This window comes from Molossus molossus, unplaced genomic scaffold (assembly GCF_014108415.1).
Source record: "Molossus molossus isolate mMolMol1 unplaced genomic scaffold, mMolMol1.p scaffold_m16_p_2, whole genome shotgun sequence".
NCBI lineage: Eukaryota > Metazoa > Chordata > Mammalia > Chiroptera > Molossidae > Molossus > Molossus molossus.
The window spans coordinates 118,904,664-118,919,025 of NW_023425355.1; the positions used below are offsets into that span (position 1 = coordinate 118,904,664).

The 14,362-nt window shown below is 34.3% G+C and overlaps 1 protein-coding gene across 1 annotated transcript in view; it reads right to left on the bottom strand.

The window, feature by feature from the left end:
- Positions 1 to 14,362, bottom strand: part of CFAP47 (cilia and flagella associated protein 47) — a 442,571-nt gene that overhangs the window by 325,856 nt on the left and 102,353 nt on the right. Inside the window, exons 23-24 of the mRNA XM_036270144.1 lie at positions 14,045 to 14,139; positions 3,962 to 4,121 (exon numbers count right to left, since the gene is read on the bottom strand). Of these exons, the coding sequence (XP_036126037.1) occupies positions 3,962 to 4,121; positions 14,045 to 14,139 (255 nt within the window). The remainder of the gene's footprint in view (positions 1 to 3,961; positions 4,122 to 14,044; positions 14,140 to 14,362) is intronic.

Below are 14,362 nucleotides of genomic sequence, written 5' to 3' on the forward strand. Positions count from 1 at the left end.
GGCTCTATCATGTTGATGTTTCTCTCTGTCCCTCTCTCTCTCCCTCCCTCCCACTCTATCTGATGATAAATAGAAACATATCCTCAGGTGAGGAATAAAAAATTAAAAAAAAGACTGCCCCCAGGTTCCAAGTATCTTATTTCTCTGTCCCACTGTGGAAAAGTCCAGTCTTGTCTTCATCAAACCCAGAAGAAAGGCCAGGGTTCAGAAAATCTGTGCCACTGGTTTAGCCCAGTTAAGTCTCTGTCCCCATTCAGCTTGCTTAGCCTCTGTTCCTGGCTATGCTCCAGCCTACAGTACGTACCCAGTACCTAGGTTTGTGCTTGGAGCCTGCATGGTGGCTGGGCCACTTGGCTGCTACAGAGAGAATGAGTGAAAGAATAGGGGACTGAATGCATGTTACCAGGTGAGAAAGAGAGAGAGAGTGAGACAGAGAGACAATGAGAATGCCTTTTGTTAGGCTCTGATTATATTATCTCGAGCTTGGAAAGAACCAAAATCCATTTCCTAGATCATCTGGGGTTCTGTGTCCTTATCCAATTCGATCATTTTCCCAGGCTAGACATTTCCTCCCTATGGTCATCATCTTGGCTCCTACTGTACATACCTCAAAGTAGAAGGACCTCCTCCTGTGCCATCTTGACTTCTACTGAGCATGTGCCCAGCATAGGAATTTCCCCTTTATTGTTTTGATTTCTCCCTGGGTAATCCCAGCTAATGCCAGGTAATGATCCTTCCTACCCCCTTTGGGATTAGGTCCCTAGGGTGGAGGATACAGCGGTCCCCTGGGGAGCCAACTATTGCTGCAACTTCCTAGTGAAGCAGGTTTATTGTCAGATTCAGCTCCCTAGTTTATGAGGCTCAACGTTCAACTCCCTTTGCTTCCTTTCTTTATTTATGATTAACTAGCTACCTACTCGAACACATGAAAGCAATGACAACCCTGGCAAAAATTGTCAAAAATCATTGCTGGTGGAAGCTTAAATGGTTCCAGTTGCTTTGTAAAACAGTTTGGCAGTTTCTTTAAATGTTAAACATCAAATTACCCTATGACCCAACAATTCCACTCCAGAATGTATACCCAAGTATATGAAAACATGTGTTCACACAAAACTATACATGAATGTTCATAATTGTGTTATTCATAATAGACAAAAAAAGTAGAAACAATCCAAATATCCATTACCTCAATGAATACTGAATGTCTATGACTAGACAATATGTAATATAGCCACTAGACAATATGTAATATAGCCATACAATTATTTGGCAATAGAGAGGAAGGAAATAATTATTCATGTTACAACATGGATGAACCTTAAAATTACTAAGCTATGTGAAAGAAACCAATCAAAAGAGGACACACATTGTATGATTCCATTTATATGAAATGTCCAGAGTAATCACAGTCCTAGAGATATAGAATAAATTAGTGTTCAGCAGTGGCTGAATGGAGGGGGAGTCAAGGAGTAAAATACCAATGGATATGGGTTTCCTTTTTTCAGGTAATAAATATGTTCTAAAATTAGACTATGGTGATAGTGGCACAACTGTGGATAACTTAAAATCTACCGTGTTGTACACTTTAAAAATTTTTTTTTCTTTATTGATTTTAGAGAGAGGAAGAGAGAGATAGAAACATCAATGAGAGAGAACATGGATTGGCTGCCTCCTGCATGCCCCCCACTGGGGATTGGGCCCACAGCCTGGGCATGTGCCCTGACTAGGAATCAAACCGGCAACCTCTTGGTGCATGGGTCGATGCTCAACCACTGAGCCACACTGGCCAGGCCCATGTTGTATACTTTTAAAAGGTGAATTGTATGGTGTATGAATTAAATATTAATAAAGTTATTATTAAGAAATTATACTTTAAAAAGGTAATCACATCTGAGTGAGAATTTTGTCTTTTTTAGGGTAACTAAAATAGAAGAATTTAAGGCAAAATAGAAGGCATCTTGTTCTTCTTCTAGTAGTTTCATTGTCTTAATGAGCAGTAAAAAAAAAAAACAATTCAGAAAGCCAGAAAAGGGATGCTTAATTGATTTGGAAATAGCTACTAAGGAAAAGTTATAAAGGCTGAATGTGATGCCATCTGAGCTAGAAAAACTAAAATTTGTCTGCACTAGAAGAAAATAAATGGTGGCAACCAAAGATGCTACCCTGGTTCCAACTCAAAAGACCTCTGTAACTCAACTCCAACTCCCTGGAGATTCCAGTCTCTGTCAAACTGTCTGATCCTGACAAACCCAGCACTCTTATACAACCTGCAACCTTTGATCTGCTACAGACCTCATGCAACCTCAATGCCTAAGAGATGAAGAAATCTCCTGAACTGATTAAGAAGTGTGAAGAACTGAATGATGCATAGTCTTTTATAAAATATACTACCTAGAAATAAAATTCCAAATGATTTCAGCAAATACTTGCAATATTGAGAGAGAAAAAAATTTGTACTATGATTTCCATTTTGTCTGTAAGTTCACTGATATGGTTTTATCTTAGAGCTGATAGGAAAATATATTTTGAAATAGGTATTTTTCAAGGTTTAACAATAATCACATATAGAATAGAAATAGGAGGTATAATATGTAAAAGAAAAACTTGATAAATACTTACAATTTAAGAAAATAAGCTTTTAAATTTCATAAAAATAAACAAATATATATTATACCATGAACTATAAATAAGTTTAATTCCCCTAAAAATTACATTCCAGTCTTGCTCAAAAAGAAAAACAAGGTCCTTTAGTTTACAAGATCTATTTTAAATATAAAAGACACACATTGAAAATAGTGATGTATCAGCCAAAGGAAGAAAAAAAGAAAACAAAATGGCAATGTGACACACAAACAGCATTTAGGAAAGCAGCATTTTGTTAAACAAAACAAAACAAAAAAAACAATATTTTAAATGCATGTACTTATTTATAAAAGAGACAGTAGACAAACTTTTCATAGCATCTAAATATACAAAGCAAAACTACTGTAATCAAGACAATTTTAACAAACTGCCATTATAATAACACATGCAGACAGATTATAATAAGACTTGTAACACAATTATAATATAAATGTAATGTAATTGTAATGTAGTAACATTGTTAACAGATTTAGGAGGAGGATAAGGAATAAAAGGAGAGGGGCAAGAGGGAAAGATATAAATATTATAAAGAGAGAGACAACTTTATTAGTTACCATGATTGTATATTATAGATTATTTACTTAGAAAACAATATAGAATAATATCTGAAAAACTTACAGATCTAACCAGAGAAGTTCAGTACAGAAGTGCCAGATAAAATATAAATATATTTCTTTTCTACAGTGATAGTTAATTTAAAAGAATGAAACAATCTCACTAGCAATAATGATGCATATGAAATAAAACTTTAGTTACTGAAAAATCATGCTACTCTCTAAAGTGAAAAACTCAATGATGTGCATTTTTCTAGAAACTGGAAAAAAACAAACTATAGTTCATTTAGAAAAGTAACTGTGTAAGAATCGTCATGAATTTTTGTAATAGATATTTAATGAGACAAAACATGTCATACAAGTTATAAAAAGATACAATAAAGTTACTGTAATTTAAAAAAAAAACACATCAGAAATTAAGTGGATAAACAGAGATGCTGGCCAGCTTCCCCCAAAGCAAGCAATCCAAGAGTACAAGTCAGATGATGCAATGCCTTTTCTGACCTAGCCGTGGAAGGCCCACATCATCACGTCCATAATATTCCATGGGTTATATACAACCCCCAATGGACAATGGTATAAATACTAAAAGGTGAGGACCATTGGGAGCAATTTTTCGAGGATGGTTACTATAAATTCTACTAAGAAACTTCTTAAAACTGTTTCTAAACATATAACAAATAAGTTAAACTTTTGTATATGTGATAAAAAAATGTGAAAAATAAATTAAAATATCAACAACAAATATAGGAAAAAATACTTACATGGATGAAAAGTTAGGGAAATTTTACACTTTTCATTTGGTTGTAGAATCCCATTCGGCATACTAAAAACGAATATGTTATCTTTGAAAAGTTTTTCATTTTCGCTAGTATCCAAAGTCCATTCCACAACTCTTCTTGAGAAATTATGTAAGACAAAATGCTGTTAACACAAAAAACATAAAAGAAGCAATTTATAAAAATTATAATACACAATATAAAATTTAGTTGGCATTACCATACAAACTTGATGAGCCTATGCACCAAATCAAGCAATTAGAAGTGATAATCATAGATGCAATGTTTAAAAAGTGATGTTAGACAAAGGGGCATGCAAATATGTTTATAGCTTATTAACAACTATGAAAAGTAAACAAAGGATGGAGACTGAGGTAAAACCAAACTATCAAAATAGTAATGCTAGCTAGGAAGGATTCAGAGTAACAAAAACCATCCTTCATGACGGCAAAAATGCAAAACGGTGCAGGCCCTTTGGAAGACAGTTTGGCAGTTCTTATAATGTTAAGGATGCATCTACCATATGACCCAACAATCCCAATCTGCAGTATTTACTTAAGTTAACAGAAAATTAATGTCCACACAAAAATCTGTAAATGAACATTTATAATAATAGCTTTGATCAGACTCACCAAATACTGTTAAAAATATATATATATATTTCCTTCAACTAATGAATGGATAAACAAATTGTGGTACATCCACACAATAGAAAAAAATTCAGTGATAACATGAATAAAGTATTCATAAAAAAGATAAATGAGTCCGGCCAATGTGGCTCAGTGGTTGAGCATCGACCCATGCACCAAGAGGTCACCAGTTTGATTCCCAGTCAGGACACGTGCCCAGGTTGTGGGCCTGATCCCCAGTGGGGGCATGCAGGAGGCGGTCAGTCAATGTTCTCTCTAACCAATGTTTCTATCTCTCCCTCTCACTTCTGCTCTCTTTAAAATCAATAAAGGAAAAAAAATTGTTAAAAAAAAAGATAAATAAATATTAAGTATGTTTTGCTAAATCAAACATGTTAAACCCAAATGGTTACAAATTATACGATTAAATTAATTACCTATCATTCTGGAAATGCAAAAGTATGGACATGGGGAAAAAATCAGCGGTTGCTAAGTGTTGGTGAGAGGAGAAATATTTGACTACAACGCTTACCCAGAGAATAATATGATGCAGCTGTTCTATAAGGTGTGGTAGATAAATTATTCTACACATTTTTCAAAACCCATAGAAGTATATAATATAAAGTGTGAACTTAAAAGTATATAAATTTTTAAATAGCCAAGATGTTGGGAATCCAGGATGCATCATATATTATGACAAACTGTATCATAAATGTATGAAATAACCTCACGGATGTTACTGGGAATGTGAAGGAATGGCCTAAATAACTTTGGAAAACTACATTTTTACTAAAGACTACAAAGCTAAACGCCAAACATTCCTCTTTATAAACACGGTGCTGTACTGTAGTTGGTAAATGAGGTAGCACTTCTGACAGACTACAGGTTAAAAATTATAAAACATTTTACTAGTGTACTAGGGTTAAAAAACAATTGAATAATTAATAAATAGGAGAGTCAGATTTGTCACTGTCAGAAAGAAGTGAAAATAAGCAAAGGAAAAAGAGTAGAATGGACTTCATAACGCTGGACTAGAATCACAGTTGGCAATGTAAGTTTGAACTCATGTTGAGAGAGAGGATATAGATACAAAGTGTAGATGGGTAGTTAATTAAATATGTATGTGATAGATGATAAAGATAGACAGATAATTATAAATATATATGTATTCATGGGTTAGTATACACAAATATATTTCCTTGCTCTATCTGCTGAATGGGTCCAGAACATGTGATATGCAGTAGCATCTAGCACACCTTGGTTTCTAAATATCATTCTCCCATAAAATGTACTGATGTTTCTCAGAGAAAATGTTAATTCAGAGCTTGAACAAATAAAATAAAAAGTTATCCTACCAGGGGTGGGGAATGTCTGGCCCACATGCCACATAAGGCCCACGAAATCAATACCAGCTAACATCACACGCCTCACCAAATTAGCCTGACCAAATATAGCAGGCTAATTTTTAAGTTGATAATTTTGTATGGCCTGTGAAAGATGTTATAAATATCCAAATGGCCCTTGGAAGAAAATAGGTTCCTCACCGCTGGTAAACCATTTGTAGTACCAGAAAATAAGAGAATGCTTAAAAATCATAATGCTGAGAGTATGTCAAAGGTCCAATCTAAAAGAGCTCCCAATGGCCGTTGAAACATTTTTAGCAACAAAATAATATAGTATTGGGTTATAACTGACAGTATAAATTAAATATATGTAAGTTTATAGTGACATATTATATAATAAGATAAATAAATAAATGGAGGAAGGAAATAATTTTTCTTACAGAACAATTCCAAAAACTATCCCCTTCCAGAAGGTCAAACTTGACCCTATACCCCTTGGGTGTGGGCTTAAATTGACAACTCACTTTCAAAGTATAGAATATGGAAAGGAAAACATAGTTGGAAGCTTGGTATATATATCAAAGTCATGTTGGTATCATGTACTCTCTTCACATGATGTGACAAAAATAACATTTTGCCTCCCTGACATTCTTCTCAAACCCATGGAAAATAAGAACTCAGTCTAGTCAGGGGCTAAATATCAAACAAACCTAAATTAAAGAACATTCTCACATGACTTGGGGTGGTGAATACACAATACAAATATACAGATGATGTATTATAGGATTGTACAGCTAAATCTATATAATTTTATTAGCCAATAAACCCAAAAAAATTCAATAAAATTTTTTTTAAATGTTAGGCTTGGCTAGTGTGGCTCAGTTGGTTGAGCATCCTCCTGTGTGCCAGGAGATTACTGGTTTGATTCCCAGTCAGGGCACATGCCCAAGTTGTGGGCTCGATCCCCAGTAGGAAGTGTGCAGGAGGCAGCTGATAGATGTCTCTCTCTCATTGATGTTTCTATCTCTCTCCCCCTCTCTGAAATCAATAAAAACATATTTTAAAAAATGTTAGGGGGATACAGTACAAAGTAGATAGATAGATAGATATGAAAACGTTTATAAGAATAACTGTTATGGGGAAACAAGGTGTGGAACACTGTGTATAGAATTATATATGTATGTATTTTATATGCACACACACACACACACATACACACACATATATACACACACATGTGTAAGTGTATATGTATATACATCCCATGTTCACAGAAAACCATTAAAGTGGTCCATAAAAAACTGGTAATGGTAGTGCATTTTGGACAGAAGAGAAATATAATTGTATAATTATATATCTTTAATTGTATAATTATATATAATTTTGTATTCTAGAATTGTATACCATGGGCATATAATAAATAAATAAATATAATTCATATCTCATTTTAGTTTACATTTTTTGACAACCAGATGTTAAACAGATATTTATTTACCTACTGGCTATTTCTATTTCTTATCTCCTGAATATCCTTTTCATGCTCTTGCATAAGATATAGCTTCCTAAATCTCCTATAATAATATTTTTAAATATGTTTTTTAATTGACTTTTTAGAGAGAGAGAGAGATAGAAACATCGATGTGAGAGAGAAACATCAATCGGCTGCCTCCTGCATGTCCCCTCCTGGGGATCCAGTCCGCAACCTGGGCATGTGCCCTGACTAGGAATTGAACCGGGACTTCTCAGGGCATGGGATGATGCTCAATCCACTGAGCCACACCAGCCTGGCTCCTATAATAGTATTAAAATCTATAAGCATTTTGGAAAAACCTACAATATTTCATAAAGTAGAGCTTCCTGTTACTATGCTACCAGTGGCCAAGCTTTCATTTAAGGAACTGCTGTTCCAGCTTATACCATTGTTGCCTAAGCAAAAATTTCCCTTGGTACCAAGTGCAGCAAGGGAGATGCATTGAGGCACAAAAGAGTTCCCACATTTGAAAAGCTACAACCATAATGAATCTTGGAGAGGAAGAAATTTTTATCCTGGGGATCTAAAGGCTAATAATTATTAGTGTACATTTTTCTAGGTCTATGATGCATATGTGTAAGGGACAACACAAAAATGTCATACTGAAGTGAAAATAAGAAATAATCTTTCTAATGCAACTTATATACTACACTTAAATAGTAAAGAATTTAGAAGGTGATGACATGCTGTTTTTGTGGTCATTTCCCCCTCATGTTCTTTTAGTCATAGAATTTGCAACTATCTGGTGGTTTTGTCTAAGGCCTTCTTTTTTTCCCTTTTTATTTGATAAGGCATAATCTTGGTTTTCAAATACCAAGTTTGTCCAGTAGAGCAAACTGGAGTCAAAAGAACCACATTAGACCTATATTAACCTTTCCAAGGAACGGGAGGGCCCCAGCATAGCAGTACCTTCCGCTGTCCTGTCAACCTCCAGCAATGTGGAATTTCTTCACTGATTTAAACCTTGGTCTGGGCAGGTGAAAAAGGATTTTGAATATCTATTTCAGAAGTGTACTGTGAAGTTTAAATTCATTAACATGCCAACCTCTTAGTACGGTGCCTTGCACTAGGAAGGCACCTAACAAATTGTGACATCATCATCATCATCATCATCATCATCAAGAAGATGAATACAAGAATGTGGCCATTTATCAAAGTGAAGGCAGAATAGATATAGAAACCACATATGAATCTGCATAGCACAATTCTGGGAACATGAGTGTCTTTAAAAAAACATTTCCTGACAAGTTGCAGACAAACAGAACAAAACCAAAAGCAGCTATTTTGCATGCTATTTCAAGTGACCTCATCCCAGAGGTCAGAGGTCTTGCTTCCTCTTCCCATTTCTTACAGAATACCACAATGGACATAACCAACCAGAGAAGGATAAGCATTAGTAGGAAAAATTAATTCACTAGAAAACACTTTGGTGGTTTCTTAAAAAGTTGAGCATAAAATTACCACATGACCCAGCACATCCACTCTAGGTATATTCCCAAGATAACTGAAAACATAGGCGTGCATGTTTTTTTTTTGAAGTGATGAAAATGTTCTGAAATGAGATAGCAGTGATGGGGGCACAACATAGTGAATATATTAAAAACCACTGAGTCATACATTTTAAAATGGCAAATTGTATGTTATGTGAATTATATCTTGATTAAAAAAATAAATGAATTCACTGAAAGCTGCACAGGTTACCCATATTTAATATGATGCAATGTAATTTGAAAGAATGATTTTATGTTGTCCATGAAAGAAAAAAGCAAATGGAATAATAGCACCAAAGACAAGTTGCACATAAACTAGTAACAGTTAAAATAAAAAACAAAAATGAAAGAGGAAGGAGAAGGAAAAAAAGAACATTCTGAGAAATATGCCAGACCACTACTCTTTAAAATTGTTAAGGTCATAAAATTTTTTTGCAATGATGAGGGTCTGTCACATATCAGAGAAAAATAAATGAAATATAGAATCGTGGACTGGACTCTAGGACAGTAAAAGGACATTAGTAAAAACTAGTGAAATCCAGCACTAGCCAGTTTGGCTCAGTGATTAGAGCATCAGCCCAAGGACCAAAGTGTTCAATTCCCAGTCAAGGACACGTACCTGGGTTGTAGGTTCAATCCCCAGCCCTGGTCCGAGTTGTGGGAGGCAACCAATCAATGTGTTTTTCTCACATCAATCTCTCTTTCTCTCTCCCTCCCTCCCTTTTTCCCTCTATCCCTCCCTCCCTTTTACTCTCTTAAAAAAAAATTCAATGGAAAAAATAACTTCGGGTGAGGATTAACAACAACAAAAAAAATTGGTGATATCCAAACAGAATGTGTTTAGTTAATATTATTGCACTAATGTTAATTTCTTAGTTTTGATAAATGTTCTATGGTCATATAGTTGTTAACATTACAAAAAAGGTCTGTGAAAAGTATACAGAACCTCTCAGCACTGTCTTTGTAATGTTTCGATAAATCTGGGAGTTATGGGGATAACTTGTGTACAGACTCATCTTTCCAGTGCAACATACTATTAAAGTAAAACCTTAAACTAGGTGTTTTTTTTTAATATGTTTTTGCTAATTTTAGAGAGAGAGGGAGAGAGAGAGAAACACCAATGTGAGACAGAAGCATCAATTGGTTAACTCCTAACCTATATACACCCCAGTCGGCGATCTAACCCGAAACCCAGGCATGAGCCCTGACCAGAAATCGAACATGGGACAACATCCAACCAACTGAGCCACACTGGCCAGGGCTAAACTAGGTTTTTAAATTTATTTTTAAATATGTTTTTATTGACTATTTGTAGAGAGAAGTATAGAAACATCGATGTGAGAAAGAAACATAAATCAGCTGCCTCCTGCACAGCCCCACCACGGATCAAGCCCGCAACTCAGGCATGTGCCCTGACCTGGAATGGAACCCGGACCTCTCAGTCCATGGAACAATGATCAATCCACTGAGCCTTCCCAGCCAGGATAAACCAGGTGTTTTTTTTAAATTAACTTTACTCTTCAAAAATTTGAAGAGTATAGAATGACTCATACAATTGTAACCACAACAAAATGTACTTTGTTTCTTTCTAAAGCATGATAGCTTTAAAATTTTTAAAATTTTTAAAATTATTGAATTGTACTCCAGATGACTCTTAGTACTTAAATGTTTAGTTGTAATATCTGCATACTATATAACAAGTTCACTTGTACCTTATAAAGAAAACATTATCTCTTAAAACTGAAGGTGGGCATGAAATCATACTATTTGAATGACTCATTTTTCTCATTTTGAAATTGAGTAAATGATATAAGATCTTTAAAATACAATCGCTAAGATCTGAAAACAGCCCAAGTGTCCATCAGTAGATGAGTGGATAAAAAAGCTGTGGTACATATACACAATGGAGTAGTATGCACCTGTAAGAAAGAAAGACCTCTTCTTTTTTGAGGCGACATAAAGGGACCTGGAGAGTATTATGCTAAGTGAAACAAGCCAATCAGAGAAAGACAAATATCACATAATCTCATTTATTTGTGGAATATAATGAACAAAACAAACTGATAAACAAAATAGACCCAGAGACATAAAACTAGGGTACAGACTGACAAACCTCAGAAGAAGGGGAGACATGGGTGGTGGGGAGAGATAAACTACAGAATTTATATGTATGTATGCATAACAATGGACATAGACAACAATGCTGGGGATGGGGGCGGGGGGTAGATTGGGAGGAGGGTGTCAGTGGGGGAAAAAGGAGAAACATCTGTAACAAAAATAAATTAATTTTTGAAAAATCTCTAAAATATTGTCCAATTTCCATATTCTATCCTAAGAATAGAACCAATATAGTCAGCTATAGAGAAACATTGCTTAGTTTGTCTAGTATGTGTTATATAATTTTTTATATTTTTATCAAAATAATACTGTACACAGGTTACAGAAATAGCTCAAAAATGCCTATAAAAAACAGCTGTCCCACTCAACCTCTCCTCCAATAGTTCTGCTTCCGAGAAGCAACCAATTTGGATTTTCTCTAATAGTTGTAACTTACTCTAAATGTGATGCTGATATGGCTTACTTTAGGTTTTTTATGACTGCCATAACAAATGACCACATTGTGGTTTAAAACAACAAAAATTTCCTATATTACAGTGTTGTAGGGTTAGAAGTTCAACACGGATCTCACTGAATTAAGATCACGGTGTTAGAGAAAACTATGACACTTTCTGGAGGCTCTAGGAAAGCATCTCTTTCCTTGCCATTCCCAGTTTCTAGAGGTCAGACACATTCTTTGGCTGGTGGCCTCCTCCTTCCACTATTTTCAAATTCAGCAACATCGCACCTCTCTGCCTTTCTTCTATCATCACATTTCCTTCTGGTCACAGTCAGAAAAGGTTCTGTTTTTAATCACTCGTGTGAAAAGACTGAGAACACCTAGGTATTCTAGGATAATCTCCCTCACTCAGGGCCCTTAATCTTAATCACATTCCACATCAGCAAAGTAACTTTTGCAAAATAAGGTAGTGTATTCACAAATTCTGAGGATTAAGAATTAAACAAATTCAGAGGAAAAAATTTTGACTACCACATGGCTATTTCATGATTTATCAGATTCAGAGATAATGTCTTAATTGCCCACTAGTAAAAATTGAGGATTTAGCTCGTTTGCACTACCTCCACTCCTTTCTCCACTTTCCAATTTTGGATATCTGTATTATTTTAATTCTTCCAGTAGTCACCTGGCAACTTTAAACAATGTATTTATACCTTTAGTTCTTTTTCTGTCAACTTGAGACAACTCCTTTTAATTACCCACTATGTAAGATGAGTTTTACTCCTGTTCCTTCTACCATCCCCAATCCTGTCAAATTCACCTTCATACACACAGTGTATGTATCATACACATCACTTTACATATAAAATGTGATACGTGATCACATTTTAATTCTGCTACATAAACATCTTGACTTCTATATTATATATTTTATTCTTAGTGTAAATATCACTCATGCCAAATCAAGATGTGTATTAGAGTCACAGTTCCTTCTCTGTGGGGCCAATGTGAGTCCTCTGTCAATCAAGAGAGAAAACTCTCATTGTCTAAATTGAATTTTATCACAACAAGTGAAGAAGATTACAATGATATAAAATAATCTTGCATTTATGAAGGAATTGTTTTTCTCCAAAATTCAAACTAATTAAGTTCCTTTGTAGCTCATATACAAGGTCTTTTGCACCCTTGAAATTATATTACACTTAGAAGTCTTACTGACTTTTTATGCTTAAAACAGTCACAGTTTAATTTCAGAAGAGCTCCTTTATTGTTCTCTAACTATAATTGCATATCCACTTAGCTATTACTTTATGGGTGCAATATTAAATAATTTCTCCAGAATAATTTTTGTAAAGATACAAAGGTTCAAAACGTGTTGTAAGAAAAGTAATCTACAGGGATTGGCAAAAGTAGGTTTACAGTTGTTCATATGGAAAAATATATAATACAAGAATAAATAATGGCCCTGGTCATTGTGGCTCAGTTGGTTGGAGCATTGTCCCATACACTGAAAGGTCTCAGGTTTGATTCCCTGGTCAGGGGATGTACCCAGGTTTTGGGTTTATACCCAGGTTGTAGGTTTGGGGTTTATACCCAGGTTGTAGGTTTATACCCAGTTGGGGTGCATTCAGGAGGCAACTAATAGATGTTTCTCTCTCTCTCTCCCCCTTTCCCTTCTTCTATTTCTAAAATCAATGAAAACATGTCCTCGGGTGAAGATTAAAAAAAAAAAAAAGAATCAATAACAATACAACAATAAATTCTGTATTTTATGTACTCACAACTGCAAACCTATCTTTGCCCATCCCTGTGTAAGACAAAAAATAAAACCACAAATATAAATTTCTACAATGTATACATGCGCTCCCTTCTTATACATTCTCTTATTTTTCTTTCTAGATAGATTCATAATTAGAAGAGAGGCAGAAATATCTATTAAAATAAAAGAGAAGATTATCATAGAAGTAACTTTATTATATACCTAGATTTTTTCATTTTTATCATTGCCTCACAAGGCATTTACTTTATGGAAGATATTTGATTAATTTTAATCATAGTCCGCATTTGTACAAGGAGAGGGGGATAATTTAATTATATTCAAAATATTTTGAATAGTCCTATTAAATATATACATACATGAAATAAATGCCTTTATATGTGTTTGTATACTTGGATAATTATGAGAAATATGAGGTATACATGTAACATACAGCATGGGGCAAAGTAGGTTTATAGTTGTAAGTATGCGAAACACAGAGTTTATTCTTATATTTTTATTTATTAATTATTGTATTATTTTCCATACAAACAACTATAAACCTACTTTTGCCCCACCCAATATATAGACATACTTCTGAGAAATGAGATATGTGTATATATGTACACAAATTACATATGTATACATATGCAAGTTCTTTAAAAATGAGACTTCTTAAAACATATGCTTCATAATAACTCAATAAACTAAAAACCATAATCAGAAAAACTGTTGAAAACTGCACCAATTCTCCATACATACCTGAGTTCTTGCGGTCCTTTTCTTGAGATTCACAGCAAATGGTGGAATATTAAATATAAATTCACTTTTGGATAATTTCACTGGTGCCTCTAATACTATGATAAGAAAGTAAATAGACTGATAAAATATTAATAGATATAAGCTCATAGATAATTCTTACTATAATTTTCAACATGAAACAATAAAATATACCATCATTTTCTATTTTTATATTGCCAGCAAGACAAAAACTTAAATTATGAACATTTTTAGAATATCTTGGTTTATCACATTTATAAAATTCCAATTTTGTATTTTTAATAGTAATTAAGTACAAGT